At 41.1% G+C, this 14,448-nt stretch overlaps 1 protein-coding gene across 1 annotated transcript in view; it reads right to left on the bottom strand.

Moving 5' to 3' along the window:
• Positions 1-660: 660 nt before the first annotated feature.
• Adamts20 (ADAM metallopeptidase with thrombospondin type 1 motif 20) overlaps positions 661-14,448 on the bottom strand; it is an 83,072-nt gene continuing 69,284 nt past the window's right edge. The window contains exons 20-22 of the mRNA XM_059247991.1: positions 13,639-13,730; positions 2,733-2,837; positions 661-1,396 (exon numbers count right to left, since the gene is read on the bottom strand). Of these exons, the coding sequence (XP_059103974.1) occupies positions 1,307-1,396; positions 2,733-2,837; positions 13,639-13,730 (287 nt within the window). The 3' untranslated portion in view covers positions 661-1,306. The remainder of the gene's footprint in view (positions 1,397-2,732; positions 2,838-13,638; positions 13,731-14,448) is intronic.

Genomic DNA, 14,448 nt, shown 5'->3' with positions numbered 1-14,448 from the left:
ACCAGTGAGAGACCGTCCCATTAGGTTTACTGTGGAGAAGAGCCATCCTATCTCTAGAAGGGAAAGCTTTTGCTTTTCCTAGCTTCTCTTTGTGTCTTGCTGGTGCACTCATGACCGGGTTGTTGTTTTCCTCTGATGTCAGCTTTTCAGCTTTCCCACATGTACTGAAGACCAGCATCCCTGCTCCAGCATCATTCCGGTATTGCCTCCTGTATCACTCCAACAAGCATCCAGGCCATTAGCACTAGATTGAGACAGCTGGGGGACATCCAGCTTTCCAGTGTGAAGACAACTATTGTTGGAATATACAGACTGTATAGTGTAAACCAACCTAATAATGCCCTTAAAAATTTGTTCTATCTATCCCGTTTTTCTAGAGAATTCTGACCACACAATCTCTAATAAATTTTTTTTTTTTGGTCAGGAAAACAGAATTGTATGTTTAACCAAAACTTTGGATCATCAGAATTTTAAGAATCTCCATCTTTCTATTTGGTTAACAAAATAAAGTATATAACCTTGAGAAAATAGATTTTTAAGGGTAGTTACATATATGAGTTATAAAGGTACAATGGTACATAAACATTATAAAACAGCATATCACTCATAATTAGAGGTAGGCTTTAAAAATCAAATCCCAATATATCATACCTTCTCTATTTTGTCACAACACTTTCTATTTAATACTTAACACAAGCACATTTCTAATAAAAATTGTATTACATTTTTAGAACCATTTTTATTGAAGCACCAAAATCCATACATAAAATTAAAGAAAAAAATAAAATAGTAAATCAAAATCATATCAGGAGGAAGTGTGGTGTCAACATGCTTATTTGACATAGTTATTAATTTGATATTCACTGAGAGATTTAATAATGCTTATAGCAATTTAAAATAGTTTCTCCTAATTCTTGTTTGTTCCATTTTAACATCACAATGACACTTCATTGTACTATAGTAAGCCGATCAGGGGTTTATTTACATGTGTGTTTAATACTAGAACATAATTATGGTCCAGTCCAAGCTGTTAACAGCAACATTTTCTTGATAGAATTCATTCAAACATGCTTGTATTCCCCACAATAAATTATGACATTAAAAAAGATCCCGATTAGAGTGATATGTCTGTTAAGTTTCTCTTGGAAAACCTATAAACATTAAGTGGACTGAAACCCTGATGAGCACCCAAACAAAAAAGGTTTGAATATGGAAGTCTCAGGAAGCCAAGAGTGAGGAAGGAGCACCAGACACCTGTGTTTCACAGAGCACCACCACCTTTACAGTACTTCCGAGTTCTGAATGTTCAGAGTACTTGAATTGGGAGCCCCGTTGCTATGTGGGGAATGCATTTTCCACAGAACCCTCCACATCTGCCATAGACCTTGGTTCCGTCCTGAAAGTATAAAGAGGTAGAAAACACAAGCTGATATTATACAAGCTGATAATCAGGCACAACACAGAAAAATCACCCGCTTTGAATCATATGGCTGGAGTCTTAGCCAAGGATCCCTGTATTAGTTGATGTCCAATGCAGGTCATGTGTGGGTCCAAAGAAAATGGACAGTCTAAGATTCATACCCACTGTTGCTTATGTCAAATAAACCAGATGAAGTATGATTTACATACTTCATCTCAGCACACCTATTTTTCATCAGGATGTTGACTTGTATTGGTGAGTATGTGGGTCTGTGTATGTAGGTGAGTGTGCACATGCGTGTGAGTACATGTGGAGGCCAGAAGTTGGCATCCGGTGTCTTCTTCCACAGCTTCCCACTTTATTTAATGAGGCAGGGTCTCTCACTGAAAGTGGAGCTCATTGATTTGGCTAATGACTTCTAGGAAGTCTTTCTCCACTCTTACTGTCACACCAGGGTTACAGATGCAGGGCCAGGTCTTCATGTTTGTGTGGAAGGGACTTTAACGACTGAGTCATTTCCTTTTCCCATATAGCTATTTACATAGATAAAATAGCAGTGTTACCTAGATAGAGATAGGCAGGAAAAATATGGGTACCACATAAGTGGATACTCTTAATTCCTGAAAAACGCTTTGAGGATATTTGTTAACTGGCTCTCAGTTCAATAATCCCTTCACTACACTAAAGTAAGGAGATAAGTAAATTTTATTGAACCATCAAACCCAAATTGAACCATCACTTTAAAATATTAGACCCTAAATCTCTATTGGGAGTTTTGGTTGTTTTGATTTTTCCACACTGGTGGTTGAACCTTGGGACCGGTGGTCCTTGCTAGGTGGATGCTCTCTCACCCATCTACAGCTTCAGCCATCTTTTCACTTTCTTTTGAGAGAAACTCTCACTAAATTACCCAGGCTAACCCTTGAATTCACTTCATAACCTGGCCTTAAACTTACAAGTCTTCAGCCTCAGCCTACAGAGTAGCTAGGATTATAAGTCTATGCTACTAGGCCTAGTACAGTTAAATCACTACCTTAAAAAAAACACACACACACATGTTCCGTCATAAGTCTGAAATCTGAGATCCATGTTCATGTGTGTGGAGCCCATATCTAAATTTGTGTGTCTCTATTCACATCAATAAAATCAACTTGTTCCCCATTATATGTGGCATTATGTGTGGCATATTCATGACACGCTGTAAGTGTCTGGTCTTTGGTCTTACATGGGCTCACACCTGAGTTTTGGGGGCTTTAGTGCTAGCTCACAGCACAGAAGTGATTCCCAGACTCTTTGGTCCTGCAGGACTTACTTGGGATCTGTGGATGATGACAGAGGCATACCTCCCCTGAGCAAGCCACTTTGCTGTGTTAGATATCTTCATCCCAGTTCCTGCTAAGTTAATGCTGAACTGCCCCTACATTGTGAGAAAAAAATGAATATATAAAATATTTAAGAATATTCTTGCCCAGGAGCATCAAATGACTCAAATTATTTTCCAAGGGTCTTAAAACAAGCAAAGAAAGCTGATCCAACTTTATTGAAAGAAAATGAGCCAGGTAAGGAGTTTAAAATGTGATGACAAATAAGTCTTCTCAATTAAAAGTGCAGTAACACTATGTAATGTTAAAGGAATTCTGACAGGCCTTAGACTCTGTGACATCTAGAGCCAAGGTGCCTGTGAAAGTTGGTGAGTCCCTGATGGAGGAGTATGCATAGCTATTAAGATGTGTTCAACTTTAAGGTTCCTTTTGATTCAAGTTTTGACTACTTATTGAAAGTCTTTGTGGCACTACATCTGTTCGCTGTATTTTCTAGAATCTTTCCTTACCGTGACTCCTCCCTTCTGTAGTAAAAGCAACACTCCTTTGCTGATGACACAAAACTGCCAAATGTGGCATTTTCCCCTACAAGATCAACCATTTTGAGGCCCCAGAAGGATGTGTGGACTATAACAACACACCACTTACACGTTACGGTGTGTGGTCCCTAGAGGCTCGTGTCATGCAAGAAGTATTTTTATGTCAAAATATTTTAGGTTACCTTTGTTAGTAACAAACTTCAAATATATGCCGATTTAGAAATTAAGTGACCAAGGGTGATCCCGTGTCATATTTATATGATCATATGGTAAAGATTTAAACACTGGAAATTAGAATAAACACTGATTTGGTCTTCTGACAGTATTCAGCATGCACTGAAATTCAAAACTAGATGAGGCACTCTAGGACCATACCTTAATAGTTCTGTGACCTAAGACGCTCACATCTTAGGCATGAATGATATGAAACCTGGGAGAACGCATTGTGGGGATTAAAACTCCATCTTATCATGAAATCAAAATATAAATATAAAACAAACTCACTTAGCTGTATTCATGAGCTACTACTCTTGTTAAGAATTAGAATATCGGAGCCGGGCAGTGGTGGCGCACGCCTTTAATCCCAGCACTCGGGAGGCAGAGGCAGGCGGATCTCTGTGAGTTCGAGACCAGCCTGGTCTCCAAAGCGAGTTCCAGGAAAGGCGCAAAGCTACACAGAGAAACCCTGTCTCGAAAAACCAAAAAAAAAAAAAAAAAAAAAAAAAGAATTAGAATATCAGCCAGGCATGGTGGCACATCCTTTTAATCCTAGCACTTGGGTGGTAGAGGCAGGTGGATCTCTGTGAGTGTGTGATGTGCGGCCAGCCTGGTCTATATAAAGAGTTCCAGGACAGCCAGGGATATACAGAGAAACCGTCTTGAAAGATAAATAAATAAATAAATAAATAAATAAATAAATAAATAAATAAATAAATAAAAAATATCAATTTTGTTTACTTACTTTAATTTTTGGCCATTGTAAAGTTATTATTTTAAAATAAATATTCATTCAAATACATATATAAGGTAGTTACGGTAAACAGAATTCTTACTACAGAAAGCTTCAGTAAATTCCAGATATTTATTATATAAGTCAATTGATTATAAAACAAAGACTATGGGCTGTCTATGACACTGCTGTATTTCCAGAACAGGGCCTCAGCATTAGAAAGTGCTTTTGAACAGATGAATAATGAATCACATTATAAATATGAAATAATGAGAACACAAAAGTAAACACATGAACACACATATAACACGCTTCAGAGTCCATGACAGCAACACTAGGCACATTAGTACTTTAATACTGATCCACATCTGAGCCAAAGAGTTAATTCCTGGGTATACCACACTGATACTCCATCGATATGATGAAAGGACCTTGCACATCTTGTAACTTTCAACTTTCTCAGACGTTAGAACTTTGTTTCTTCCTAAATCTAATAGGTCCTCCAGGATGGTATGTTTCAACTTAGAGGAAGATGTTAGAACAGGACATGGTGAGGGAGGATAGCATGGAGCTGCTCAGTGCAAACTTTTGTCATATCAACTCATCAAGACATCTTGTAATCCATCACATAGTGTATGCTAAAGAGTAGTCTGTGGACATCAGAAAAATACATGTGGTATATTGCGTTTGAACGGAAAAGTTCTATGTATCTTTGTTAGGTTATTCGGTCAAGGTAGTATTCAAATCCAGTATTTTCTTATTTTCTTCCAGTTGATCTGTCCGTCTTTGGAAGAGTATGGAAGTCCCCTTCATACAGAAGACTATTATGCCTTTTGGTCTTTATTTCTCTTTTCCTGTCCATTGATACTTGCTTTATGTATTTAAGTGCTATAGTGGTGTGTGTGTGTGTGTGTGTGTGTGTGTGTGTGTGTGTGTGTGTGTGTGTGTGATGCCACAATTCTGCTTTGAAATGGCTCCAAACATAGTTCTGTCATTTTGTGCTCTGTATACAAAACAGCACTCTCAGCATTTCCTGTCATTGGTCCAGTGGGATGGCTCAGTGGGAAGAGGTGATTCTGTCAAGCCGAGTGACCTAAGCTCAATGCCCTGGAGATCTGACTCCCACACTCATGCTGTGGCGTGTGTGTGTGTGTGTGTGTGTGTGTGTGTGTGTGTGTGTACACACACAAATATAAATAAATAAAAATGTAAACATTTGCTATTATAAAATCAAAATATGGATCAATTCTGAGACGTGATGTTGCTGCTGTGATCTCGGCAGCACCGTATGGCCAGTCCAGATTCAATTCTCTGTGAAATGAGCTGAGCACAGCCATCTCGTTAGTGCACACATTTGCTCTCATCTTTAATAGCGAAATTATACACACATCAAATCATTGTCTTAAAGTGAATTTCCTTGTGGTTTATGATCACTAAATGTTTGGTGTGTACGCCTATCTGTGCACCTCCACACCAAAGGATTATGGAAGAAAGGGCTAGCCAGCAGTGGGGAAGCTTAAGAATCACTGAGTGAGTAAACCAGGCGGTGGTGGCGCACGCCTTTAATCCCAGCACTCGGGAGGCAGAGCCGGGCGGATCTCTGTGAGTTCGAGGCCAGCCTGGTCTACAGAGCGAGCTCCAGGACAGGCACCAAAATGACACAGAGAAACCCTGTCTCAAAAAAAAAAAAAAAAAAAAAACAAAAACAAAAAACCAAACAAACAAACAAAAAAAACAAAGAAGCACTGAGTGGACTCCAAGGCTTTCCAACGATGATGAACAGCAGCAATGACAGCGGGTCTCAGGGGTTAAGGTCTTCGGCAATTTCAACGCTGCAGAGATTTTCAGCTAAGGGCTTTGGGGAAATGCCTCTTCCTGTCTTTGTACTACAGGAGGGGACTCCTCTGTCAGCATTGTGTCTCACTCTGCCCAGCAGCAGCTGTAACATCAGTGAGACTCAGGCTCGAGGCTCTCACTCACTGCAGCTGTGGAACTGGACATTTGCGCAGGGCGGTGCATGCATCTGGGCACTGGGGTGCAGGTGTGGGCTCACTTTCCATCATGTCAGTGTGTGCGTGGCTATAGTGCTCTCACTAAACTGAGACTGATTTCTTTGGGAAACTTCCAAGCACCCTATGCTTGGGCTCCAGGTGAAGCTATGCCTCCAGCCCTAACAAGGCTCTGAGGAAGAATACATTTTCCTAAGGTTTGGGCCCAGGAAAGGAAGATTCAGTTCCAGTAAAGCACAGGGACAGCTCAAGTTCCAAGGAACGAGGCACCATAAACTTATGACTCTGGACTGCAGACCCTAGGAAAGTGAGATGTGGTGGTAGCCCAGGCAGGTAAAGCAGGTGGGATTGTTAGAGTCAGGATACATATGACATGGCTCTGAGGGAGGCCAGCAGTTCAGCGAGGACTTTACACTACAGAGACGCAGGTTCCTGGCTGCTAGGCTGGTCTACTTCCAGATGGGTTGGCACTGAGGATGTTTGGTCTGAAGGATGAGGTTCAGTCAAGTTCTCAAGCTCTAGAACGTGAGGCACTACATCTACTCAGCACCTGGATGCACTGTTACGGCCTTGGCCGGGTCTCTAGATCTTTGGACCACGTCTGGCTTCACGTCAGCTGTACCCCTAGGGGTGCCCTACTGCTTCAGTGCACAGGAAGCCTGAAGGGCTTGGGGTCCAGAGTGTTGCCACAACTGTGATGCTCGAGTGGTGTTTCTCAACTTGTGGATCACGACCCCTCGGGGGAAGTCAGATGCCCCTCTCAGAAAACACATATTTCCATTACAATTTATAACCGTTGCAAAATTGCAGTTATGAAGTAGCCATGAAAATAATTTTGTGGTTGGCGGTCACCAGAACACGAAGAACTGTATTAAAGGGTCTCAGCATTAGAAAGGGTGAGAACCACTGTGCTAGGTGGAGAAAACACTGGGAATCCACCACTGAGTATGAGAACAATTAGATATCTGTATACAGAACCCTCCCACCCCAGGCTCTGTGTCAAAATTAATCCAAAATGAGCCATAGGGTAGATATAGAGCAGGACTAGCATGTAGAATAAAAACATTTTAAAATGGAGAAAATCTGTGCAATTTAGCATTTGATTTCTTAGCTCAACAATCCATAAGAAATAATACATCTGATTTCATTAAAATAGAAGAAAAACGTTTACTCTGAAAGATGCTTATGTGAAAGAAATGGTGGTTCAAAGAAAATGCGATGTCTGCAAATGTCACTTCTGGTGAAAGACCTTTCTTTGTGTCTATCCAGAATACGCAAAGGACTCTCGGCGTCCACCAATCGGAAAACAACCTCAGTGTCAAACACAGCCAGAGACATGGGTATCCACCTCATTAAACAGAACACTCAAATGAGAAACAAGCCCAGGGAAGGTACTTAACATCGTCATGCGCCAGATGCTGCTCATGAGAAAGCAAACAAGCAGACCCACTCGGCCATACCAAGTATTGGCGAGGGTGCAAGGCAACGTGGATGTTCGTCTTTGCTGGTGGAAAAACAAAGCTTCTCTTCACAATGTACACCACAGAATCTACAACAAAATCCTAGGGACTTCACCTAGGAAACTGAAAACATATTTAGACACCTGTATGTGTGTGTAAATCACAATTTCCAGCACCAGGAAATAACCAGCATAGATGGTACCGGCATGATCCACTGGCATTACTGGAATGTGATTATTTCCCCCAACTCTCTGGGAATCAAATATTAATTATAAGGCAGAAAACAAGGTCTATACCAGGACTCTTTGGGAACATCTATATTCCATCTGACATATGTATTCCCAAGTCTCATAACACTCTCCGACTCCATCTCACATTCAATGTGGTAAAGTTTATTTTCTCTAAAGAACGCCATATGTGTTTGTGCTCTTTTTAGCATTCATATCCTGGGGTACCCAGTCACATGAAAAACAAAGAGGATGTGGTTTTGATGAATCCCCAACATCAGAACAAGTTCTCTCTGTGACATCGAGCATCTGGAAGGTATTCATGCAAATGTCACGTAACTTAACACAGAATCTGGTTTATACATTTCACAGAACATCTCCCAAAATACTGGGCAGTTTATATTTTTGGTAACAGTAACCTGGGGCAGACAAACACAGACTGAATATGGATTACACAACTCCTTTCAAAGCCTCTCTCTGTGCCCAGCACCATCTAATTTTGGCACGAAACTCTGCGTCCGGAAATGTTCAGAACCAAATGAGGGGCCATCGCACCCTGATGGTAGAAAAACATCTTACTGCTTACTTACTTACTGCTGCTCTTCCACTGACTATTCTAAGGCTCTGAGAGGTGGGTTGACATGGAGGATCTGTCTGTCCAACTATAAACTGAGATTATATGCTTTACACCTAGATAATTTCCTTAAAATATTTGTGAGGGAAAGGTATTAGAATGAAAGAAATAACTATCTTATCATTTTAAATGTAGAAACCTATGTTGAAACCTCTCACTTATGTGTCTTGTTTATGATGATTATCTCTGTTGAGACACTTCCTACAGGGAGAGCTCACCCATGAGACAAGACGGATTTTGATTCTACTTGGTAATTATGCGATTTACTTGAGTAACAATCGCCTTTGAATTTTGCTGATATCTCTCACTGAGCAGACTTAAATCAACATGGAATGATGAGGCTCAGATTTCCAGAATTTGACAGTCTTTCTGAACAGCAGTATTTGGAAGGCCTCCTATCACCAAACTGTTCACATATGTCATAGTATCAAATATACGACTAGATGGCGGAGTTAAAAGGAGAGTGTTGTTGGAGAAAGTTCATCCGTCCTGACATGGATTGGCCACTAGAGGATTAATCTCCACGTGAGAAGGTCAAAAGGAAAATGTCAACAATCAAAGGAAACCATGCATCATGGCGAACATCCTTTAGCGTGTAAAACGTTTTTGGTTACACATCCTTGACTTTAGGGGATGTGTCGGAATACACAGACAAGGTGTTTGAAAGGGAGGGGATCTCAAAACTGAAGAGGAGTTCTGGGGAGAGATTTGAAAGGAGTCCATTCTGGGAAGGAGCCACTGATTGCCCCATGAATAGAGGAGGAAACAGGAAAGAAGAACTATGGGGATTAGTAGATCTAACCAGCCTCGATGACTGAAGGAGAACACAGGAGTCCTCTGAGGAGTTGTCTGCTTTCAACAACAGAAACAACAGCAAGAGACATGGCTCAGTGGGCAGATGGGTCTTCTGCACAAACATGGGGAACCGAGTCTGGATCCCAGCACCCATGTCAAAAGCCCAGTGTGCGTCACGCTAGCCTGTAACCGCAGCACAGCAGGAGGCAGAGACAATAGGGTCTCTGAGACTTGCTGGCTGCCAACCTAACTCCAGGCTTCAGAAGAGAGTAACAGAGCAGGACATCTGACACTCCTCTCTGGCCTATACATGTGTACATATACACATGTGTGAATATATACCACAAATCTCTCTCTCTCTCTCTCTCTCTCTCTCTCTCTCTCTCTCTCTCTCGCTCTCGCTCTCGCTCTCGCTCTCGCTCTCGCTCTCTCTCTCTCTCTCTCTCTCTCTCTCGTGTGTGTGTGTGTGTGTGTGTGTGTGTGTGTGTGTGTGTGTGTGATATCAAGACAAAAAATACTTATAGAATTGCAGGTTGAAAAACCTGTGAGCACTCTATCAATAACTGCTGACAATTATGAAGGATGGACACCATTTAAACATATATATCTCTAAAAGTCATTCTGAAGTTACACAGCTCACAGAGAAACTTTTATTTAGGGAAAATCTATTATATCCAGGTAAGAATGATAAAAGCTATAGTATGTGAATCATGACCTTCTGTTTCTTCTTCCACCTTGACGAGATAAGATTTCTAGTAATGGGCAGTGGAGTTAATAACACAGGGCCCCACATCCCCCTAGCTCCCTCCTACAGCTCTCCTTGAGATAGGTAGCCCCTCCCCCCACCACATCTCTCATCCCACCCACCCGGGTACTTCAGAGTTCTAGTATAGATGAGGGTCCTCAGATTTCTGAGCTTCCTTCTTCCAGTCAGCCCCTACTCACAGAGCGGAAAGCATACGCAAGATGTGGCTGCACAAGAAAGCTGGGCCCAAATCATCATTACCTAAAATCACTGATAAGCAAGAGGTTTCACTCTGAGAAGGACGAGCTAGGAGGCCAATGATTATTTATATGCATGGCACTGTGTTCAGACAAGAATGTTAATGTGATGGTGAACACCATGTTTAGAGGATAAATGCACTCTGTTAGGCTTGTAAAAATGAAGTTGTATTCAGCTGGAAAAAGCCATGAGGAAGTTGCTTCTACTTTGAGTGTACCCTGTCATCTGGCCCAAGGTGGACCACTTCCTTGCACAGTTGGAATATTCTTAAAAATTGCTGATGGTTGCAAAATATTTCACTAACTCAGCTATCCCTACAAGGTAATGGGTCACAAGATTAAACAGAGTAACTGCTAAGTTCTGCCTTTGTATGAAACACTTGCTTGTTTGGATGGCTGAGACACCTGCTGGATCTCTGTTACAAAATCAACACTTGCCCACACCCAGACAGGATATGAGTTAATTTGACTCCCCCAAATTATAACCTGATGGGTTTTGCCTCTATAATCCTTTGGCTAACAATAGCAGGGGCCTTACCTAGAGAATTCTCTCTGGTTTGGTCCTGGATGGTCTTTTTTTAATAATGAGCCTCTCATTTACTAAAACCAAAATTTGAGTCAGACTGATGAGTCTCTGAATGACCCCAGACCCCCAAGAGCTTATTTGAGGAACAGGCCACTGTATGTTTCCAGATGCACCGTACAGGCACAAAAGCTGTCCTCAGAGCATAATCAGGTTATAAAAATAGAAAATTACATGCCATTTCCTAAGGGGATGGAGATTATCCGGAATATAATATGGTGAGGTTCACACTTCAAGATGACATTGAAAGTGGGATTTTTAGTGATATGCAGGAAGAAGATAAACAACCAGAGTGAGGAAAGTGAGTAGATGGAAGAGAGGGTTGAGGTTTAACGCCGGGGAAAGGGATGGCTGAGAAATACCCCTCCGGGAGTCTCTCCTGACCCATAAGAATATCTGGTCTGAGGAACATAATGTATGTGTATCTGATTGTGGAGTGATTGACATCCCCGTCCCCATGATGGTGCCCAAAGGCCAAAGCTAGCATCCAGCAGCTGGAAAAGAGTGAGAGCTGAGGACAGTGTCAGCTCAGGCCGACTGGCCAGAGTTGATGGAGAGTCAGATGGAGAGCTGAGAAAGAGGAGGCTGTGAAGACTGTGCAGGACAAGGCTGCTCCCCCAAAAAACTTTCCAGATTTGACACATCCGAGCTGGGACGATGGGAAGAGACCCACTCCAACGAAGACAAAGGGAATGCTAATGGAGCAAGAGAAACTCAGGTGGATTCTGATGCAGTACCTAGATGGGTAGGCAGGCAGGTAGCCATTTTTACAACAGTGGAGAAATTAAATGTTACAATAAAGAACATTCATTGGGTGAGGAGAAAAGCAATAAGGCCGAAAGAATTAAATACGGTACGGTGTACAGGGAGCAAAACGTACAAGATGAAAACCAAGTAGACTGATAACATGAAAACTCCACTTAAAAGACAAAGACACCCCCCGCCAAAGAAAAATCTATAAGAAACACTCTTAAACACTAAGAGTATAAACTGAAGGTAAGTCCATGGAAATGTATGAACCAGGTAAGTAACAGCTCTAAGTGCTCTGGAATGTCCACACCAGCATCAGATGAGTAAACATTAAGGCCAAAGGGAGTTACTACAGAGGAAGGGGCACATTTTATGATCATAAAAAGAAAGCCTATTGGTGGGAGTTCTAAATGCACAATCGTGTACAGAGGAAACAAAATACATGAAACAAGATTGCACTAAGAACACAGTTCAACTTGAGTAGTGGTAGAGTTCCAGCAGCCAGCATGAAGCAGATCAACAGGGAAACAGAAGAGTGGGCCACACTGCCTGAGCAGCCTGAATCCTATGAACAAATCACCCAACAGAACGTCATCCTTTCCAAGCATGTCCCAAACACTCTTCAGAAAGAACCACATGTTACACCATAAAACTACCCTCAATAAATTTAAAAGGACAGAATAATATGGTGTGTGTTTTCTAACCACAGTGGAATGAAAATAGAACAAAAAAAAAAAAAAGAAACTTTAGGAAATTCACAAATTTGTGGAAATTAAACTTATTCTGAAATATTTAATGATTCAATGATAATAGAAAACATTGTCATATAAATAAAAATAAATATAAATATGCAATATGTAAAAATCTTTAGATACAGAAAAACAAATACTTAAAATAGAGTTTATAGCTATAAAAGCATAAAAAGAAGAAAATTCCACATCAATAGATGCCAGAAAAAGCAACACAGTACCCACAGCTAAGTGTGGCTCTCCCCCATCATCCAGGAAGCTTCTTTCTACAGCAGACAGAGGCCATTACAGAAATCCATAACTAGTCAAAATGTAGAGAACAGTTGACTATGGGATGTCCATCCTCAGGTGAGATATTTACAACACAACCCCTACACATTCAGGGAACATCTTGGAAGAGGGGCCGGAAAAACTGTAAAAGCCAGAGGACTTCCTCTATGAGATAGTGTCTTCTATATATGCACCCATGAAGTCTCCTAAACAAGACCTGTGCTCTGACAACAGGATCGTGGATGAGGTAGATCTTACAAGGCCTCCACCTAGATGAAGAGCTACAGACTATTAACCACTGTCCCATCCAAGGACAAGTCCTCAAACAGGTTACCCAATCTCAAGTAGCTAGCCCTAAAAGATATACATGGAGGTTTAAGTATAAGACTGGATGGTCCCATTTCCTCAGACTTCCGGCAAGCATGGCAGATGGCCATAGACCTGTGTATAGAGCAAGCCTCATATCACAATCCAGGAAGCACATAGAGAATGGACCAGTAGGGTTCCACGGTGCCCTCTAGGGTACCCTTCCAACTTCCAAGAGTCTTCAGCACCTCCCAGTACCACCATCCTGGGAATCAATCCTTCATACATGGACCTTTGAGAAACACACACCAAAAGAACTAATGGCTGCATATCTGTTCTTTCTGAAAGACCAGACTGAAAGATTAAAATGATGAGGTGTCATAGAAGGAGAAATAAGATCTGAACAAGTTATAGGTTTTCCTCTTGAATCTTTAAAATGAACTTAATAATAGCAAAAGTGTTTTTCCCTCAGCTGATTTATACTTTTAAAAATAAATGCATACAGAATGCTTTGGACATCCAGTTTTGTGTTTCATGCAATATTCTGGTCAAGAAAATTAATGAAGAGAAATATTAACTTTTTCATTACGGAGAACAAAAATAATGAAATTCATATGAGGTACCTGTGGGCATCTGGCAGCACTGTAGCAGTCTCCAGCTGTGGCAAATGGAACTGCCTTTCCAAACAGTGTCTGGGAAAAAAGAAGATCTGTAGCTGTAAAAAATAAATACAACTCATTACCATGGAAACAGCAATGTTTATTATTTTCAAATATGCAGTTTTCATAGTATCTTAAATATACTTGATGATTAGTTGAATTTTCTAACAAAATATCACTACTAAGAGCATGTAATATAGGGCTGCCTCAAATGGATACATTTTATTTAACACAAAAATATACATAGCCTAAAATTGTCCTAAAAAAAATCACAGGTATATTGGGAATTAAAGAAAAATATGGAAAAACGAAACAAATGGTCATTCACATTTTTACACCACAGCAGATCTCTGAACTAGATGGAGTGGGCTCAAGAAGAAAACTCACAGAAAAACAGAAAAGCTCTGCAAAGGTAGACCCACCACGGCAAAGCAGTGTGAGTGCGCACGCACTGTATCTCTACCAATTCACTGGTGCCGTTCTTTTCCTCTTCCATTTGCTGACATTGTTAGCAAAATGTCCTGATTGGCAGTATCACTGGAGAGTCTACACAAAATACCAAAACTAGACTCAGAGACAGGTTGGGCAAAATGCTCCAACTCAGCTCTTGCCACTGCTCACATGTGCATTCGTCACTTACACAACAATGGCTGTCAGCTCTACCGAGTTACTTCAAGTCACCGACAGAGCACTGTGCACCCTGTGGTGACATGGGTCCTTTGGAGGCAGTCGCCCAAAGTAGAATGTATGCAAATTATCTCATCTCTAAGGACA

This window comes from Peromyscus eremicus, chromosome 20 (genome assembly GCF_949786415.1).
Source record: "Peromyscus eremicus chromosome 20, PerEre_H2_v1, whole genome shotgun sequence".
Classification (NCBI taxonomy): Eukaryota; Metazoa; Chordata; class Mammalia; order Rodentia; family Cricetidae; genus Peromyscus; species Peromyscus eremicus.
The sequence above is the reverse complement of the archived record's forward strand: the minus strand, read 5'-3'. Positions and strand labels throughout refer to the sequence as shown.